This window comes from Lacerta agilis, chromosome 7, assembly GCF_009819535.1.
Source record: "Lacerta agilis isolate rLacAgi1 chromosome 7, rLacAgi1.pri, whole genome shotgun sequence".
In the NCBI taxonomy this organism is placed as follows: Eukaryota; Metazoa; Chordata; class Lepidosauria; order Squamata; family Lacertidae; genus Lacerta; species Lacerta agilis.
In genome coordinates, this window is record NC_046318.1 from 46,936,003 (window position 1) to 46,955,010 (window position 19,008).

The 19,008-nt window shown below is 41.2% G+C and overlaps 1 protein-coding gene across 3 annotated transcripts in view; it reads left to right on the top strand.

The window, feature by feature from the left end:
- The window catches only part of MAPRE2 (microtubule associated protein RP/EB family member 2), a 97,719-nt gene that overhangs the window by 58,845 nt on the left and 19,866 nt on the right, over positions 1 to 19,008 (top strand). For 2 of the 3 annotated variants that reach the window (XM_033155166.1, XM_033155165.1), the window contains one exon: positions 9,966 to 10,093. The exons of the other annotated variant lie outside the window; for it this stretch is intronic. In XM_033155166.1, the coding sequence (XP_033011057.1) occupies positions 9,973 to 10,093 (121 nt within the window). In that variant the 5' untranslated portion in view covers positions 9,966 to 9,972. The remainder of the gene's footprint in view (positions 1 to 9,965; positions 10,094 to 19,008) is intronic. 3 annotated transcript variants of the gene reach the window in all.

A 19,008-nucleotide genomic window follows, 5' to 3' on the forward strand; every position in this document is an offset into this window, starting at 1 on the left:
GACAGCAGAGACAGGCGTGGAAGCCTGTCTGGCCCCAGTACTCCTCCCTCCTTTTGCCCATTCAAGAAAGGCAAAAACATTGGGAGCGTTTTCCGGGTGTTTTGCTTAAAATTGAGCGCAGCCCTGCAGCAGAATAAAGTCAAACTCGGGGAGGGGAGGTCTATTGCAGCAGCCTGTCCTCACAGTGGCAAACCAGATGTGTGCATGCCCCCCCCCCCACAAATGGAAGCTATAGAATCAGAATTGTCAAGTTGGACGGGACGTTGAGGGTCATCTAGCCCAACCCCCTGCGATGCAGCTGTCCTCTTCCAACTTGAATAAAATATGGGGGGGCAGGTAAGACCCACCTCACATACCATATCAGCCTTTCTCAACCTGTTGTTGAACTACAACTCCCACCACCCCTAGCTTAGGGTTCACAGAAGACTAGAAGAGTACTTGAACCTTAAAGTATCTCTCTTCATTTGTTAATGACAGTGATGCCACTGCTCTTCACTTTACATGGTTGAAATAGTTTGGTACAACATTTGATTCAGAATTTTTTTGTTTGTTTGTTTTCCTCCTCTAAAAACTAGGTGCGCCTTATGGTCAGGTGCGCCTTATGGAGCGAAAAATACGTTAATCAGTAAGAGGAGGATTAAGGAGGTAGCATTTATTGGAAATCCTTCAGTAGTGGCAGGCTGCTTAGAAGAATGTCTTATTTAGGTTGCAAGGCCCAATTCTAAGCTTGCTTTTGTCAAAATATTCATAATTGCATATTATGGCAAATGAAACCTACAAAAATAAAATTAGCATAGAAGAAGACTTTACTGTGTTGATGGTGTTTGAAGCAATAAAAGCACTTCAGCTTTTATCATTTTCAATTCCAACTTTTAAACATGGCTAATGCCCCAATCCTAAGCGTGTTACTTAGAACTAAGCCCCACATCACTGTTGAATAGTCTATAAAGTGTCATACGGTTTGTGGGTGCTTTAAATGCAAACTTACTCATGTAAATATGCTGAGGGTTGCACTCCTTAACATCTGCAGGTGTTCAGTGGTTGTGCTGAACCATTGTTTTGTCTCAGTAATGGACTGAGTGACAGGCAACAAACTGTATTGCATAGCAAGTTGTATTAATTAGTTAACTGATTTGATAGCAAACTCTGATATACAGAGAGCAATATTTGAGAAGAAACTGATAAATGCTGTTCATCCTGTGTATTAGCAGATGGATTCTGTCACCCCCCCCCCCTGCTCCCCACTCCTGCACTAGACTGAAAGGGTGGAGGAAGTCTGTCTACTGTCCTCATGTGGGTACTGTTAAAGTGCTCAAGTTAAGGGTTAACTAATCTGCATTATGTGGTCATTAATATGCAGCCTTGGAAAAGATGATTGGGTCCCTCTGAACTTGTTAAAGTTGCTAATAAACTTTTGGAACCAACATGAGAATACAGCATGGTGTTGAGGTTTCTGTTCTAAAAATGCACCCGCAGTCCCTACGTTGTTCAAAGCTGGAACCAAGGATGGATAGACTAACGTAAAGTTCAAAATGCTTAGGTTTATTGATTTTCTTTTGCACTTCCAGGAAATGTCTTCCTTTCTCTGCTTCTATCTATGCTTCTTCCTTCTGTCTGCAAGTATTCCCTTGGATGTATTAGTAGTCTGTCTAAAGTTAAGAACTATTAGCTTTGGGAATGCATCCTGAGTAGAGTTGTTCAGAGTGTAAGCAAATATTCTAAGCCAGAGAACCTTAAAAGGAAGGGGTACCTGTTCATTAGCACTGATATCTAAGACTATCCTCTCTCATTTCCCCTTGCTGAGCAACAGCTTTGATCTGCTAATCCAGCTCTCCCTTTCTTTATACTGTGTGACACCTGTCAAAGTGAACAAGCAGCAAAAAATAAAATACTGCCAGTTCTAACTTTCCTTTATTGAAACTGTATGAATACTAGCTCCTCTGACTCTGTAGAACTTTATTTTATTATCTGTTATTGTTAATTTATTAACCACCGTCTATACAACCATCTTAAGGCAGTGTTCAATACACAATCAATAAAAAAACAGTTTAAAATACAATACAACAGTAAGTTCATTTAAAGCTAAACCGGCACCATACAAAATAGGTACTCATGGCAAAGACCCATTTTTCCAGCTAGGAAAGTCTTTTGAAACAAAAATGTATTCAGTTGTTTCCGGAAAGTACAGATTGTGGACACCTGTCATATCTCTACAGGAATGTCATTCCAGCCACACTAAAAGCCCTGCTCCTAGTTGCTTCTGAGATCTTGGGAACATTCAGGAGAAGCTCTCACAGACTGCACCCATCAACTGTGTATATAAGGAACAAGATGATCATTCAAATAACCTGGCCCTGAAATGTATGGGGTCATAAATATTTGTATCAGCACCTGGAACTTGACTTGATAGCAGATTGGTAGCATGCAGGTTAAACAGCCTGGAAAATTTATAATCATATTTCAGGTGAGTATTCTCCTTTTAGGTGACTTCTTCCTCTGAAATTACAGTCCATAGATGTTGAAATCTTCAGCTTGCAAAGGCAGTAGAAGGAGCAAAGCTTCAGTTCACCAGTTTGTTGAACCAAGAGTTTCCTTAAATAAGGCCAAGTGGTTTTTATTTTCATGCTTGAAGTCCCTAGCTAGAGCTGGTGGCCTCTAAACAGGCCATTTTATTAGGAAGTGAGGAAACCACTGGAAAAACATTGAGTAAAGGTTCAGGGACTTTCTCCCTCTTGGCCATGTTATCTACAGTCATGCTTCATCCTTCATCCTGGTTGTCTGAGAATTCCAGTCTTTCTTACCAGACAGCATCCTGACCTGTCTTCCTATTTTGCAGCTTCCTTTTCTTGAAAAAGAAAAAATTGAAGTCACTTACTAAAAGCAGTGGCATTTCCATCAAGCTTCTTCAAACAATCATTTGTGTTTTGAGAGTAACTTCTCCTGTATCATCCACCCTCCTTTGGGATACACCTTTTTATTTTGAATTTTTATGCCCCCCTTTTCTTCATAAAATACCAAGTGGCTTTCAGATCACATTTTCAAAATATTTTCATAGGTGAGGCACACACACACACACACAGAGAGAGAGAGAGAGAGAGAGATGCACAAACCATACCTGTCAACCTTCCTTTTTCTTGCATTGGGAAACGGCCATAGCTCTCAACCTTCCCTTTTTTGCAGTGGGAAACGGCGCTGGAATAAGGGAATTTCCCGCAAAAAAACAGCAAGTTGACAACTATGGCACAAACATATCTTTCACAAAAAGCAAATAGTAAAAATTATGTGGCAGCAGTGAACAAAAATCTAGTTAACAATGCAGTGAGTACTGTGTGTCCAGCAATCTATCCAGCATTTGTTTGTGGCTCTCGTAAGTTAACTCCACCCTTAAAAGCTGAGCCATTTTGCTTATTGTTCTCTCCCAACTTGTTGAGACAATATGTCTGTTGTTGTTGTTGTTGTTGTTGTTGTTGTTTCTCTCTCATCTCTATCTATCCTGTAAATAATTCCTGCATGAATAAAGCCTTTGAAATCCCCCCAAAAAACAATACAGATGCTTTCATTTGCTCACTGCAGACTGCATCAACTAGCCAGATAAGCCTGTGAAAAAGCCGGGTTTTAACTTGTTGCCTGAAGGTATAGATAGAGTATCAGGGGTAGGTCGACTTCCTTTAAGGAGGCATTCCACAGAGTCTGCAGCACCACTTAATTTATATGTAAGAACTTTGAATCTGAAACAGTTGAAGAAACAAAGATATGCAATGCAGAGTGATTAATGTTGTAATCGATTATACAGTAACAGTTGGCAATCTGATGGCAGCCTTTTTGCACAAGTTGGTATTTCTGGTCATGTTGCAGTAATGAAGCCACCTGTGAGGGAAGCCCTGGTTTGGGAGCTATCCATGCAGGAAATAAGATCTGCTAAAATGTGGAACAAGTTGCTTGTAACATTATGGGTGTAGAACTCTCCTTGAGGTAGTCTGCTAGAGCCCAGTACTGTTACACTTTGATCATAGTTTTAAAAATACTACAGTATGTCCCTTATCTATCTTTTGGTATATATTATGTCCTGTTTATTTTGTGCACGTATTATTAATAGACATTGAAAAACTGTTGGTTTGTTATTGGAAAGAAAAGTGTGGTATCTATAAAACTAAAAATCAAATTCTGGAAGTGTTTCTCTATCATATTGGCCTATATATTTTGATAGTCCTAAATAAGTCTTCCTTAGATATCAAGGATTGTTACAATTATTGCATGGCTACTAATATCTCCTTATTGGGCAAGATACTCAAGCAGATGAAGGTTCCACCTACCAGTGCCCTATGGTGGGTGGAACTGTTTATACGAGCCCATTAGTGTCTGGTTTCAGGCCTGATTTTGCAATGGATACAGCCTTGGTCACCCTGATGGAGAAGTGCAACTCTGCTAATTCTCCTTGAACCATAGCGTTCTATACTATCAACCATTGTATCCTTCTGGGTAGATTCCTTGGATTGAGAGTTGGAGGCATCATGAGTCAAATTTTTACCTGAAGGGGCAGTTCCAGAAGGTGTTGCTCAAGGACTACTGCTTAGCTTCATTCTGCTTGGAACTCTGCAGGACCCCATAGCATATCTTGTCTCACATGGTTTTTAACATTTTACACGAAACTGCTGGGAGAAGTAATTCACGGAATTGAGGGGATGTGTCATAAGTGTGCTTAAATTCATCATCTGGGTGTATCCAGGATTGTCTCAGGTAGCTTCTGTGGCAAGTAGTGCCCTTCAATTGCTTAGACAACACCCAAGTTTGAGTACTGTTAATGCATAGTACTTGAGGCTTCCTTTGAGGATTATTTGGAAGCTGCAGGTTATGCAAAATATACTGTATTTTTCCATGTATAAGACTAGGTTTCCCCCCTAAAAATAATGTCAAAAATTAGGGAGCGTCTCATTCACAGATAGTGTCTCCCCCCATTTTCTTAAATCTGTGTCCCCCCCAAATACATGGGGGCATCTTATAGATGGAAAAATATGGTAGCTACTTTGCTTGTTAACTAGGTGAGTCAGTAGTAACATATCTCAATGGTTCCAGTTCATACCAAGAACAAACTTAGTTGGTCTCGAAGGTGCTACGGGAAGGATTTTTTTATTTTTCATTTTGTTATATCTCAATGGTGTTAGCTGCACTGGATTTCACTTTTGTTTTCAAGGACAGTTCAAATTGTTGGTACTTACTTTCCAAGCCCTGCATGGTTTAGGACCAAAGTACCAAAAGGAATATCTCCCCTTTTACCAGGGCTAGCCAACAAGGTACCCTACACATTTTGTTGGGCTACAACTCTCATCATCCTTGACCATTGACTATTCTGGTAAGGGTCAAGAGAATAGTAGTTCACCACATCTGGAGGGCACCATTCTGACTACCAGTGCCCTATGGCCTATGTATTGAGCTTCAGAGTTTCTCTTCCTCGCGCCTCCCCTCTCTGAGAGAAAGTGCATGGAAACCAGAGAGAGGGACTTCTCAGTAGTTGTGCCCTGTCTGAGCAAATTTCTCCCCAGAAAGGCCTGGTTGGTAGCGACATTTTACTCCTTTCAGTGCCCGGCAAAGGTACCAGTATATTTATTCTCTCAGGCCTTTAAATTTCTTTTGTCCTCTTTTAATTTGTTGGTTGTTATGTTTGCTTATGTATTTTTATCTTGCTTTTGTAAAACACGCTGGAAACTCTGCTGATGGGATGGTACCGGCATATAAATCTTTTAGATGGTTAAAAAAAAAAAGAACTTGTATGTCTCAAATTACTGTGTGTTCACATAGCCTGAGCAATAAGATTTAGATTTGGACTTGTGAAAGGTAACCTGTGAACTTCATGACTAAACTAGGTTTTGAATCTGGGTCTCCTGTTTGAACCTGATTCCCTGTACCACCCCCATTCATTTGCTGTTGGTCCAGGACCCAGGAAAGAAATAGGAGACAAAGGACAAATTTGAACTCTGGCCACTACTTTATGTGTCTGTAATGTAAATATAGCTCAGACAGGAAACAGTCCGGTGCAGAAAAACTACACTCCAACAAAGTCAACCAGACAGGACTGTCAGCAGAGTTATTTGAGGTGACTAATGCCCAGTGGCATGAAAACCTGGAAGCCCATAACAGCCTTATGTCTCGTTTTCTTATGGGTTCCCAGATATAATGAAGATATCAAAGTAGCCCTGACCAATAATATACCCTGTCCTAGCATGGTTCTCAAAGGCGGGTGGTAAGCCTGCCCTAGCTTGGTTCAAGTCTTACAAGGGAGGCTGAACTGAAGCTGCAGCACTTACTGGAGGAACAGGCTGTTGTTGGATAGGCTGCCTTGGCCCTTCCCTATAGATGTAGGATCACGATAGGCAATGTAGAGCATGATCTGTCAAGATAATGGACAAGAACAGATGCTGGCTGGAACTCATGCATGGAGAACTGTTGCCTCATTGACATGCTTAGGCCTTCTGTAGGTTCACTGGTCTGGAGCTGCTGTTAGCCCTGCCCTTTTGAAGAGCAGTCAGTTTCTTAAAAGACCATTGCTCAATTTTGCCGGTTCCTATGGTGTGGTGGTAGTGAGAAGACCATTGAGAGGAGGGTATTCTCAGAATCTGAGGAGCTGGGTAAAGCCATGTCCTCTGGCCTGAAAGGTTCCGCAGTGCGGAGGATAGCTCTCTGTTTTGTCTCCTCCCTTATTTCCCTTTGAGACAGGGGGCACTAAGGCCAGAGAACATGGCAGCAATCAGCTGCGCCTTAGGAGGGTATGTTCACATTAGTAGCTTGAAACACAGTGAGCTCATTCCCCCACCCCCACCCCTGTTTGTTTCAAGCCACATTGTTCATATCAGAGATGGAGCAGGGCTGTCTTCACCTGATGTGCATGACCTTTTTGGTTCCCCCACCTCTGGAGCCCTCTGGGAACTCCTGTTCATTAAGTTTGTCATCTGTGCTCTGCATCCAGTATTCTAATCAAATTGAAGCTCGTTTGAGAAATAAATGCATCAAACAGCAGTATTTGCCAGACTACAGGATCAGTATGGATTGTGGCTAATGTGTGAAGGCTGCTTCCAAAATTAACATTGGGGAGCACACTGGATGTGGAGTTGGCAGTCATGTGAACATGGCCTTAGTCACGCCAAGCTATGGAAATAAAATATTATCTTATTACAAGACCCCCGCAAGTTGTGAGAAACCGGCAGCTACTCAGACTGTATCTTGTCACCCTATGCAGTTGCAGAAATCCCATTAGCTCTTGTCACAGAACTACTTGAAGAGACTGGTATGTACAGAAAGTAAAACACAGAAGGCAAAAGTCTTGAGGGCAGTCAGGGGATTGAAATGTAAATTCTTTCTCATTCTCTCCTCCACTCTCCAGGATGAATGATGCTTGTAATATGTCAGGCTAAAAGGGTGAGACTCAGCGGAGCTGTGAAGGGTGGGGGGGAATGACACACACACACACAGAGTGAGCTGAGATGACTCAGTTTTTCCCCTGGTGTTAACCCAGACCGTCCAAAAAGCCCACCCAGATCAAAGCAGCTGAAAAAGGAAATGGCGAGAGTGGAAGAAAGAAGAGTGACAGGCACGCAATCTGATATTAGCCTTCAGCCAGTTTAGCTCATTAATGGAGTTTAGTGGTGGTGTCAGAATATGAATATGTTGCTTAATTGTAAGCAGCATTTATTTTTTAAAAACCTGACCATTTCTTCCAGTAAACCTTGTCTGTAGGTGTGTGTGTGTGTGTGTCCGCACACGTCTGCATATGCTTTTGCAAAAGGTGCTTTACCAGCTTACATTATCCATACCCATATACTTAATGTTTTCATTCTCTTTACTCAGGCTGCTAACTCAGCTTCACGGGGCCTTGCCCCACAGGCAGATCACTGCATTTTCCTGTGGTAAATAAAATATTAATCAGTCGCCAGTAATGTGTGTGCAAGATTGCGCAGAACACATGTGTGATAATAAAAATAATATAAACATTATGTAAAAGCTTGTTAGTTGTTTCCAGCTCAGTCCAAATGCGTGATTTATTTATTTATTTATTTCAAATCTCTGGTTTGCTAAATCAATCATTTGTTGCCGGGTATGGTCATTTGGCACAGGGTGGTATTCAACTGATTTTTCCTCCTAGTAGACCTATTGAAATTAATGGACCTAACTTAGTCATGTCCATTGATTTAAATGGGTCTGCTTTGAGTAAGTTGAAGGCCAAAGGCTGCTCTGCAAATTTGGGGGCTGAGGAATTGATGACATGAAGAATATCTGAAGAGCCAAATTCCTTTCTGTCTCAAGTATGCAAAGCATCAGTTTGACTATGTCCATAGATACTACTTGTCACATGTGATTTCCCCCCATCATTGCCAAGGACTAGAATGGGGTGGGAAATATTCCAGCCCTCTGTGTTCAGCCCTCAGGACTCCCCCCCCCCAACCCCCAACCCTCAACCCAACAATGCTCTCACCAGTCTTGTGCCACATCTTCCTTCAATTGTTCTTGAACTCTGTCCTGGAACTATTATAATGGCTCCTGTTTGTCTAGGACGAGGATGCAGAGATGTGTAAATGGAGGCAAGGGAGAATGAAGACACCTCTGTCTTTTGCATAGCCTATTGTCACATCCATTGCTTTGCCCACTGCTGGCATGTGGCTCCCAGAGGTTGCCTACAAAAAAAATGTGGGCTGAAAAAGTGTCCCCACCCCTGAAGCATCGTTTGGGCATTTTGTGTTCTCATAGCCTTGTTTCTGATCCCACTGTGTAATCCTGATACAGAGTTCTCCTGGGGCAAAAATCAAATGCTACCTTGTAGCCATCATTCATAAAGGTAAAGGGACCCCTGACCGTTAGGTCCAGTCGTGGACGACTCTGGGGTTGCGGTGCTCATCTCGCTTTACTGGCCAAGGGAGCTGGCATACAGCTTCCGGGTTATGTGGCCAGCATGACTAAGCCGCTTCTGGTGAACCAGAGCAGCGCACGGAAATGCCGTTTACCTTCCCACTGGAGCGGCACCTATTTATCTACTTGCACTTCATGCTTTCGAACTGCTAGGTTGGCAGGAGCAGGGACCAAGCAACGGGAGCTCACTCCGTCACGGGGATTTGAACCGCTGACCTTCTGATCGGCAAGCCCTAGGCTCTGTGGTTTAGACCACAGCGCCACCTGCGTCCCTTAGCCACCATTCATAGCATCCTTTTTTAAATTTTTCGTGCTACATCAAGAAAGAAAGCTCATCGACACATTTATAATGCGCTATATTTATATACTTTTCAGTGCTGCTTGTCAACTCACTCCTAATTTTACAAATGCTCTCAGAATTTCAAAATATAAGCACATCCTAGTAAATCTGTAAGTAAAACAGATAATTTACCAAACCAACTGATACAGGTGATAAGTCCCAGTATAGGATAAAGATCTGAATGCTGTTAAAAACCCATATGCACAGTAAGAAAATGCATGCTATACCTATTAAATGTTGCATTTTTGGGGAGAGAGTTCAGGATAAGAATGCATTGAAATACTGTCTCTGGTCAAACACCAATTACAAATAGATGCAACTCCTCATTTCCTGTGAAAAATTGGGGCTGGGGTTGACACATGTATTTCAGTTTCCTGATAAAGTCTTCTTAAGAGAGGGCTGGCTCACTTTTGATTAGATGAGTCTCGTTGCAATTTTATGTGATGCAGTGATCTTTAGCATTTCCAAGAGACAAGCGCCTAGAGGGATAATATATACCCTAAATGGTAATTTTCTTTAAAGTGTTTCGGGATGTGCTAACTAGCATCTTTACAATGTTTTTCAAATATGATTTGATTTTATATTTGTATGCTGTTTCAATAATAAAGTTGAGCTTGCAGCTCTTAAGAGGACCTCTATGACATGAAGATTGTAAGGGGAGAATTGTTGATTACATGCACCTCATAAGAATTATAACCAATCTTATATATCTGCTTATTTGATTTTGCAGTTGGGGAATGGCGGTCAACGTGTATTCTACCTCTATAACCCAAGAGACTATGAGCAGACATGACATCATTGCATGGGTGAACGATATAGTATCTTTAAACTACACAAAAGTTGAACAACTATGTTCAGGTAAGATGCAACTTTTTTTGAAAGACTGGTATTTTATCAATAACATTGTATCAGTGGTCTGCCTGAAAAGCGGTGTAGAAATACTGAATCACAAATTCACACCTTTATTTGAAAAGTTGATCTGTGGAAATGAAAGTAATAATGAACTATACTTTACCTATACTTTATTATTTGTCAAAATGGGGTAGGGGCACAGGGGAGAGAACACCATCTATGAGAGAATGGACAACTAAAATCTGGGGCATCATTTGCATGGTAAAAATCATCACACAAATGGTTAGAACCAGAAGAGGGTAGACAGCAAAATAATGTCTTAGAGGGAAATGGAGTCTCTTTAAAATGTAATGGAACAATACAATACAGGATAATGTTAACCCATTTGTGTTACTTGGAACCTTGTAATATTGAAATGTTACATTTTATTTTGGTACAGAAAGTAGGGTGGTTGTCTTGTTATGTAGATTGTAGACCTCTATTTCCAAGGACTCAAGTAACAAGTTGAGGAGGGACTTTTTCCAAGTGAACCTGCATGTAGCTTTGTTTGATGTGCATTCTTTGGCACCTTGGGACATTGATCTGCTGCTGAATCAAAGACTAGCTGGCAGGAATGTCTAGCAGAATTGCTTCAGTCTTTGATATATTTGTTTCGCTTTGAGCTTGAGTAGTCATGCTGCAGCCATGCTTTGCATCCAACAAGGGTCTGCATCTTTGGGTTGTGGCAATGCCATATATTAATGGAGACTTGCTAGGGCAAAAAGGCTTTGAACAGTGGAATGATAAATGTGGCTTTGCTTGTCTTGATCACATGTGATAAGCAGATAATGCTTTTGTGGCTTCTCCTCCATCATCTTTTTAATAATGATTTTGGGACATGTTACAAGGAAAGTATAGCCTTCAGTTTTCTTGGGATTCTAGTAAGTTGTCCTCATTCACCAATTTCATAACTTTCATTTATTTATTTTGCTTTTATTTCTGACCTGCACACCTGTAACTGTTACTCTCCATTGTTCTTGTGTTTAGATAGCGGGGTGTAAATATGAAGAGAACCCTAACCAGTTTTAAAGTCTGCTTTCTTACCCTGCTTCACATACAATTTCCTGATGGAGTGTTTGCACTTAGCAGTTGTAATGTTGTTCGGTGGTATCTGAAGACGTTACCATGCTTGCTGAAGACCACATAATGATTGCAATAAAAGTATAAATTTTAAGGTGCTATTTCATAATATGTTGTGCATTTTTGTGTTTTCATATTGTAAACTGCCCTGTGATCCTCAGATGAAGTGTGGTATAGAAAGTTAATAAAACAAACAAACAAACCATTGATTGCTAAAAGTCGCATGCCCTAAAATGTTGACTTTTAGAACATGTGAGGGCAACTTGTCCTTAAAGAGCCCATCCTCTGTGTCAACCTTTAGAGCTGTGGGATGTGAGTGGCGCTGTGAGTTAAACTACAGAGCCTAGGGTTTGCCAATCAGAAGGTCGGCGGTCCGAATCCCTGCAACGGGGTGAGCTACCATTGCTCGATCCCAGCTTCTGCCCACCTAGCAGTTCAAAGCATGTCAAAGAGCAAGTAGATAAATAAGTACCGCTCCGGCGGGAAGGTAAATGGCGTTTCCGTGCGTTGCTCTGGTTTGCCAGAAGCGGCTTTGTCATGCTGGCCACATGACCTGGAAGCTGTATGCCGGCTCCCTTGGCCAGTAACGCGAGATGAGCGCCACAACCCCAGAGTAGGACATGACTGGACCTAGTGGTCAGGGGTCCCTTTACCTTTACTAGATATAGATAGTGAACTACTGAATATGGATGTTATTAATGTAGTATCATCATGATTGTTGCCAAGTTTTATATTTTGATTTTCCTCATGTACTCTAAATCTACATGATGATGATGATGATGATGATGAAAACAACTGAAAGCTGGAATCAGTTCTTGAAGGTGAAATTATCTGAATATTATTATCAATGGGAGCTCCTTTTATATGCCTTCACTGCATGTGCAAATCACTCCCTATGAATCATGGGGGACCCAGCACAAGAATGCTCATTCCCAGTCTCTTCCTGGTCTTCTCTGTGTTACCTTCCCCCTGCCTTTTAATCCCATGAAAGGGGAAGCACTGGCACTACTGGTGTTAACCTTAGCCATGGTTAACCTTAGGGTTACTGTGTTTTGCCAGGTTCTGAAACCATGGTATTGAATCCTGTTTCTTTTTTAAGTCAGGAGGGTCAGAAACCTTTCCCACTGAAAGCTAGGATTCTTGGAAGTTCTAATGAAATTTTGCAGTATTTCAGGTTGCCTCACTGTTTTCTACTTAAGCACATTTGTAAGATAGAGCAAGACAAAGAAATGAATAGCCAGCTGTATGCGGGTCATTCAGTAGTACTCTGCAGATCTTTGAACTGCTATGCTGATCTAATTTGGTCTTTTATCCTTCTTTCCTTCCTTCCTTCCTTCCCCTCCCCCTTTTAAAACGTTCCTTGAAGCATTTCCAGTCTTCATGCAGCGTAACATTAGCCCCCATAAAATATCTGCATTTACAGGAGACTTCAAAGGGCAAGAGAGTGTGTGGGAAGCACTGCAATATTCAGGAGCATTTCTTAGCATTAACAGTGAACTTCAGAACTAGCCAGATAATTGGATTGTATAAAATGCTTGAAGTGTTGTGGCATTCTGGATTTATATTTGGGGAAATACGTTGGCAACTAACCAGAAAACAACCACCCTGGCGGGTATGAAGGCCCCTTGTTTTGAAAAATATACATGAAAAGTCAGTAATCCCATGCCTGTCCAATTTTTGCTTTAAGGAAATATTAGTTCTATTTATTTTGCCTTTGCATTCATGATGAACCAGAGGCCAAGCTATATGTGTATGTTGTAGTAGGGACCCACAAGCATTTCAAAGAGTTGTCTGCCTGCAGTTGTTCATGGTATCTCTGCATATCCTTTGGGATACGTACGCAGCAAACCCAGAAGTATTTTTCTGGGTTTCGCCATGCGCACATGCGCAGAAGCAACACCTCCGGATACACATACCCCGGGATCCGACCGGAGCTCCGGAATGGATCCCGTGTGCAACCGGAGGCACCACTGTACTGCATCACTCCTAGTGGTTGTCTTCTATCCTGAGTCTCACCCTCACAACAAATGATAGCAAAAAAGGAGCCAGTTTAGCAGCCTTGCTCATTTACTGCTCTGGTCCCCTACAGGAGGCTGAGGCTTGAGCTTGCTGTTATGGCCAGCCCAGCAACCTTTTCGAGGTAGAGTACCCTTCTGAATGAACAAGCAGCAATACAGAAAAAGGGCAAGGAATAAGTAGCAGTAGCTAAATCAGGAACAAGTTCCTTGAGTGTGGGTGTGTGAGAGATACTGAGACAGAGGGAGGAAGGGAGAACAGTGTGAGAAAACACATCCATGAGTGTGTCCTTATTTTTGAAGAGCAGTGTACAATACTTGATCCGTATATTAATTCATGACCACATTGCACCTCGTATGTGGTCTTCATATGTAGTCTAGTCTGGTTCATTTTCATAGGTGAACTCTGCATGTGATTTGGGTTCTTGGCCATGGATTCATCTTTGAATACTCCTTTGCCCTCCTTCAAAGCTTTACATTTTTAAAATAGATTGCTGTATAGATGTGTGTTATACATCTGGTATGTGTGTACATGAAATAGCTGTGTAGTTTATATAAACAAGAGTGTTTTCTGTGGACTAGGCACTCTCATATGCCTGGTGTCCACACCTATACCCCACACAGGTGCTAGATTTTTGTTTTTCAAGAGCTGGTAAGTCTGCTGGGGCAGGAAGGGAGCTCTAGAAGAAGAAAGACTGGCACATTCAGACTTTGGTTTGACTGTATGGAGCAGGCATAGGCAAACCCAGCCCTCCAGATGTTTGGGGACTACAATTCCCATCATCCCTGACCACTGGTCCTGTTAGGTAGGGATCATGGGAGTTGTATTCCCAAAACATTCTGGAGGGCTGAGTTTGCCTATGCCTGGTATAGAGCAATCTAAAATTAAAAGGCAGGAGGAAATTCAACTTTTGAGTAAAGGGTTAGTTTGTCCGAATTATAAGTAACTTAATAAAATGCAAGATATGGAAATAATTTAAAATGGGGGGGGGGGACAAGACATTTGGATTTTTTTTGAAAACAATGGCAATACAAAAAAAACATGTTTGTCCAGCAACGTATTACTTGATGGGATAAAAACTAGAAATGGAGCAGAAATTAGTCCAGTTTAATTTTGAATGCAAATCTACCTGACATGCACTTCTGAAACCAATATGCAAACCAAAGCACAGGCATATTCTTTTTTTTTTAATGTGCTTCTCTGGATTTTGCAGTGCAGTTCTCCAACCAAAAGTGTGTATAAAAATATATACATTGGAGAGGGGTTGTAAAAAAAAAAAAAAGCATTATAATGGAGAAAATTGCTTGCAAAACTGTGTATTAGGTGAAATGCATATCTAAATGTATATGAATTTTCCTGATATCTGAGTTTGAGGTTAGCCAAAGAAGAAACTGACAGATTCATCCATCCCTTATGAGAACAGTTATTTGCCTCTTAAGATTCTGCATTCCATTCTGTGCATTTGAACAACCCTGTTCAGCTGAAATTGGAATACTCTAAACTCTACTCATTTGAGGTTTCCCCAAAAGTGCATGGATATATACAGGACCCAACCCTATTGCCTGGGGACAAAAAAAATCCATTTCTTGATGAGAACATGCACACACCCCAAATTAGGAATGTTAGGCCTTTCTATGCATGGAAAAGACTTTAGCTTTCATTTTCACAAATCGGTGTCAGTAGATCTGCATGCTAAATTTAGAACTGAGGTCATTTGGCACATAACAGTTAAGTGGGCTGTCAGAAAGCACAGGGAACCCTGTGCTGCATTCTGCCTACTTAGCAGAGTCAAACACACAACCAAGAAGAACTGATAGCCTGTAAGCAGCTTTTCCTTTGCATGCTTTTACCCTAGGTATTTTCTTTCAGTGGCATCTAGGGGCACTCCTTTAAAAGTATTGAATGGCAAAAAGAAAAGATAAAACAAGACATGTTTCCAGTTAGCATGAAACTTGTGGGTGTAAGAAAATTGCACCTTCGTTTTCAAAATGGAGTTTTTAAGCTTTACTCCTGGATAAGCATGGATTATAGAGGAACCCAGGATACATCTCTGAAGAGGATACGCAATGGCTGGCAGAGAAGACAGAGTGACATAACTATTGCCATTACCGTGGTACCTCAGGTTACAGACGCTTCAGGTTACAGACTCCGCTAACCCATAAATAGTACCTCAGGTTAAGAACTTTGCTTCAGGATGAGAACAGAAATCATGTGGTGGTGGTGCGGCAGCAGCGGGAGGCCCCATTAGTTAACGTGATACCTCAGGTTAAGAACAGACCTCTGGAATGAATTAAGTTCTTAACCTGAGGTACCACTGTATTGCAAATGGCAAAATGGAATTCAAGGCTGAGAACAATACAGATGTCATAATACACATATTGCCTAATTCCTGGTGTGGCTATTCTTCCTTGATATGCATCCAGTAGTCCTGATGTTGAAAACAGATTCTGGAGCTGAGTTCTGGCACAAATCTAGATTGCTTCCCATTTAATATTTTAATTTTGGGTTGTAGTTTACAGTAGGGGTGCTAATGACATTCAGATAAGGCTAAATTTGGATTGTAGACTTGAGGTACTACTTATAGGTAGAACTGCAACTGAAATTGAACCTGGCAAATGCATGGGCTCCTGGAGAGGAGGTTGTGGCCATTTTACTCCCCCATTCTTGCTACTGTCATGCTGTTCTAATCTAAGCCATGGTTTGGTTTAGTGTGTTGTCCAAACCTGGGCTCATGTCCCTGAAGGAGAAAAACCACAAGCCCAGATTTGGAAAACAAACTAAACCAAACCTTAGCTTAGCAGAAGGGCTGCTGAAGGCTGCCATCTCATCTCCATGAACTCTTAAATTTAGGTGTTCAAACTAAGCGATGGTTTGGCTTAGTGTGATTAGCAAAGCATCTTAATAGATGACTTAGCACATATTTAGCAAGGCCCTGTGATTGTTTCTGCTCTGATCTAGAAGCTTTGGCAGATTCTCACTTCAGAAATCCAGATTGTCCAGACATTTCCTTAGCAGAACCCTGCAGTTCTGTTTATATGTTGCTTGCTCTAATTTTACATTTATGGTCCCTGTGGTGCCTCTCTAAAGCCTTTCACATACAGTATTCTTGTTTCTCAGTAGTTATAGCAGCAGATCATCAAAGGTTAAACAACTTGACTGCACTGTTTGCTTTTTTTATTTTATTTTTTAAAAAGGATCCCGTTATGTTCCAGATTAAAATTGTAATGTGAATTCGTGGAGTGAAAGGAATATGTACTTTTAATTGAAAGAACATTCTCTCTATAGCTGTGGAATGGAGGCTGTGCGATATGTTTGGTTAATTGGTTACACTTTGCTCTCCTGAGAATTTAGATCAAGGCAGAGTGAGATTAAACAGATCTTGCTTCTTTACACAGGCTGCATTGGTTTACAGATTTTTAATTATTTTACTGTATCAACTTTCTTGTGATTATTGCTGCTTATCTGCAAATCCTTGAGCCATACTTCTATTTCAGTAAATTTACGGTACTTCCTGAAATTAATCACAAGATCTATAGGGATGTGGTTATCTTGCTTGTTTTCAGATAAGTCTCTACATTCTGATCACATTAGCAAAATCTAGACAGGTCTGGGGAACCTTTGGCCTTCCAGATGTTGTTGAACTATGACTCCATCAGCCCCAGAAAGAATGACCAATGCCAGTATGCAGCCTTGCTTAATTCCCTTCTGTGTTTTAATTGCTCTAGTAAGAGGACCCTGCGGAGTATGAGAAGTCCCTTTGTGTAACATTCATATTAGATAGGGTAACTGTCTGTTGATCCAAGATGTATCCAGTTTTTTCCACAAGGTGGGTCAGGATATATAGAGTCAAAGGCTCCTCTAAAGTCTATAAAGGCAGCATATAGAGAGGTTGTATCACTGGAGGAATATTTCCTAATCAAATGATGTAATATGAAACACTGATCGATGATAGATCTCCTTTGCCTAAAACCAGCCTTTTGGTCTGCTAGAATGTTCTCTTGCTCCAGCCAATTCAAGAGTTTCCTAGGTAAGTGCCTTGCATAGAACTTGCCAATGGTATTAAGTAGACTAATCAGTCTGTAGTTTGCCAGATCGTTCTTTGTGCATATCGATTGATGCAAATAAAGAGAGAGGCCAGAATAGGAGCCCAGAAGTCCAAATTGTATTTAATAACTTATGGTGGGATTAAATTCTGCTCTGGGGCCCTCCCTGATTTTAGTTGGGCTACAAGACTATTAATTTCAGACACAGATACAGGAGGCCATATTGGAAGATGGTCCTTAAGATGGCCAGGATCTTCTTTTCCAGAATTAGTATCTGAATATAATTCTTAAAAATACATTTCCCAATTAGTTGAAGTAATAAGACATTCTAACCGCTTTGAGCTTTTAAATTTTGTAATTGGTATTTTTATCTTGATACTGGTCATTGACCGTAATAAAACGACTTGACCTGACTTGACTTGGCATGGCCAGTGTCCAGGGATAATGAGAGTTGTAGTTTGCCAACATCTGGAGAGCCAAAGGTTCCCCATATGTATGTATATTTGATACAATTTTTTAGCGCTGTGCAGCCTCTGAACTAGGTGAAACTTGTTTTTTCATATGTGTGAGTCGAGTTGGGGGGCGGGGTGGGAAAACCCATCACACCAACTTGTAAACAATATACAGTGAGTGTTCTTTCTCGCAACTCATTGTCCAACTAAGTATCTAGAAAGCAAAACCAAACATTTAACCCAAAGTAGCTTTCATAAGTAAGAATGTTAACAAGTTTCTTTCACAATTTTGGAATGCTGTCACTTTGAAACAAATCTACTTTTGCTCTGCAGCTATTTCTGTTCTTGCCAAAAAAAATAACATCATGCATACTTTATTGCAAGATGCTGCTGTGTGGGTCCCATCTGTGCATTTGTAGAGAGCTTGTTCCTCAGCTGCTACCTAGTAGACTCCTAAGATTCTGATGTCCAGACCCTTTTATATTATAGTTCTTTTGGGAAATAGCTTTCTGTATGCAAGTGGTCATACATGTAAAGGAGTGGGATGCACTAAAGTGAAGGCAATAACTTTTATTTCAACAAGAAAGTATTTGCAAGTTGTGTATTCAGATAAGCACATCTTTTATATGGTGATATGGGCCTCCATCCAGAAGTGTTCACACATAGCTATGTACTCACATAATCCACAATGATATTCCTGTCTCCACCCATCAGTCAGCTGGCAAACTGTCAGTTCTGACTTCACTGATTACATAGAGAACAGAAGGAAGGAGTGCTTAGATTTTGCCCCTGCCCAGACTGATGATCAGCGTTTTGAGCTCTGACTGCACTTACCTGTTCAGCAGTGCAAGAGGTGTAGGTGTCAGCAGCAGAGTTGTCAACCTTCCTTTTTTTGCATTGGGAAATGGCCATAGCTGTCAACTTCCCCCCCCCCTTTTTTTTGCAATGGGAAACAGCGTTGGAATAAGGGAGTTTCCTGCAAAAAAAGGAAAAGTTGACAGCTATGGTCAGGATGCTGTCAGTGGCTGCTGGCTGGTTGCTCAGGAAAGTATAAAGACAAGGAAAAGTTTCTTACAGTCCTTTTTTATTTCAAACTTTACAGGGAGAGGTTGTAGAACCCAGCCTCTTGGATAATGGTGGTGTCCTGAGTGAATCTCCCCCCCCCCTTCCTCATTCGTCGCCATCAGCAGCAGCAGCACCACCACCACCTCTACAGGTGCTGCTACGTGCCTTCTGTCTTTGAGCTCTCTGCTCTCCTATTTTTAAGGCTTGCCGAGTTCTGGGAGATGGA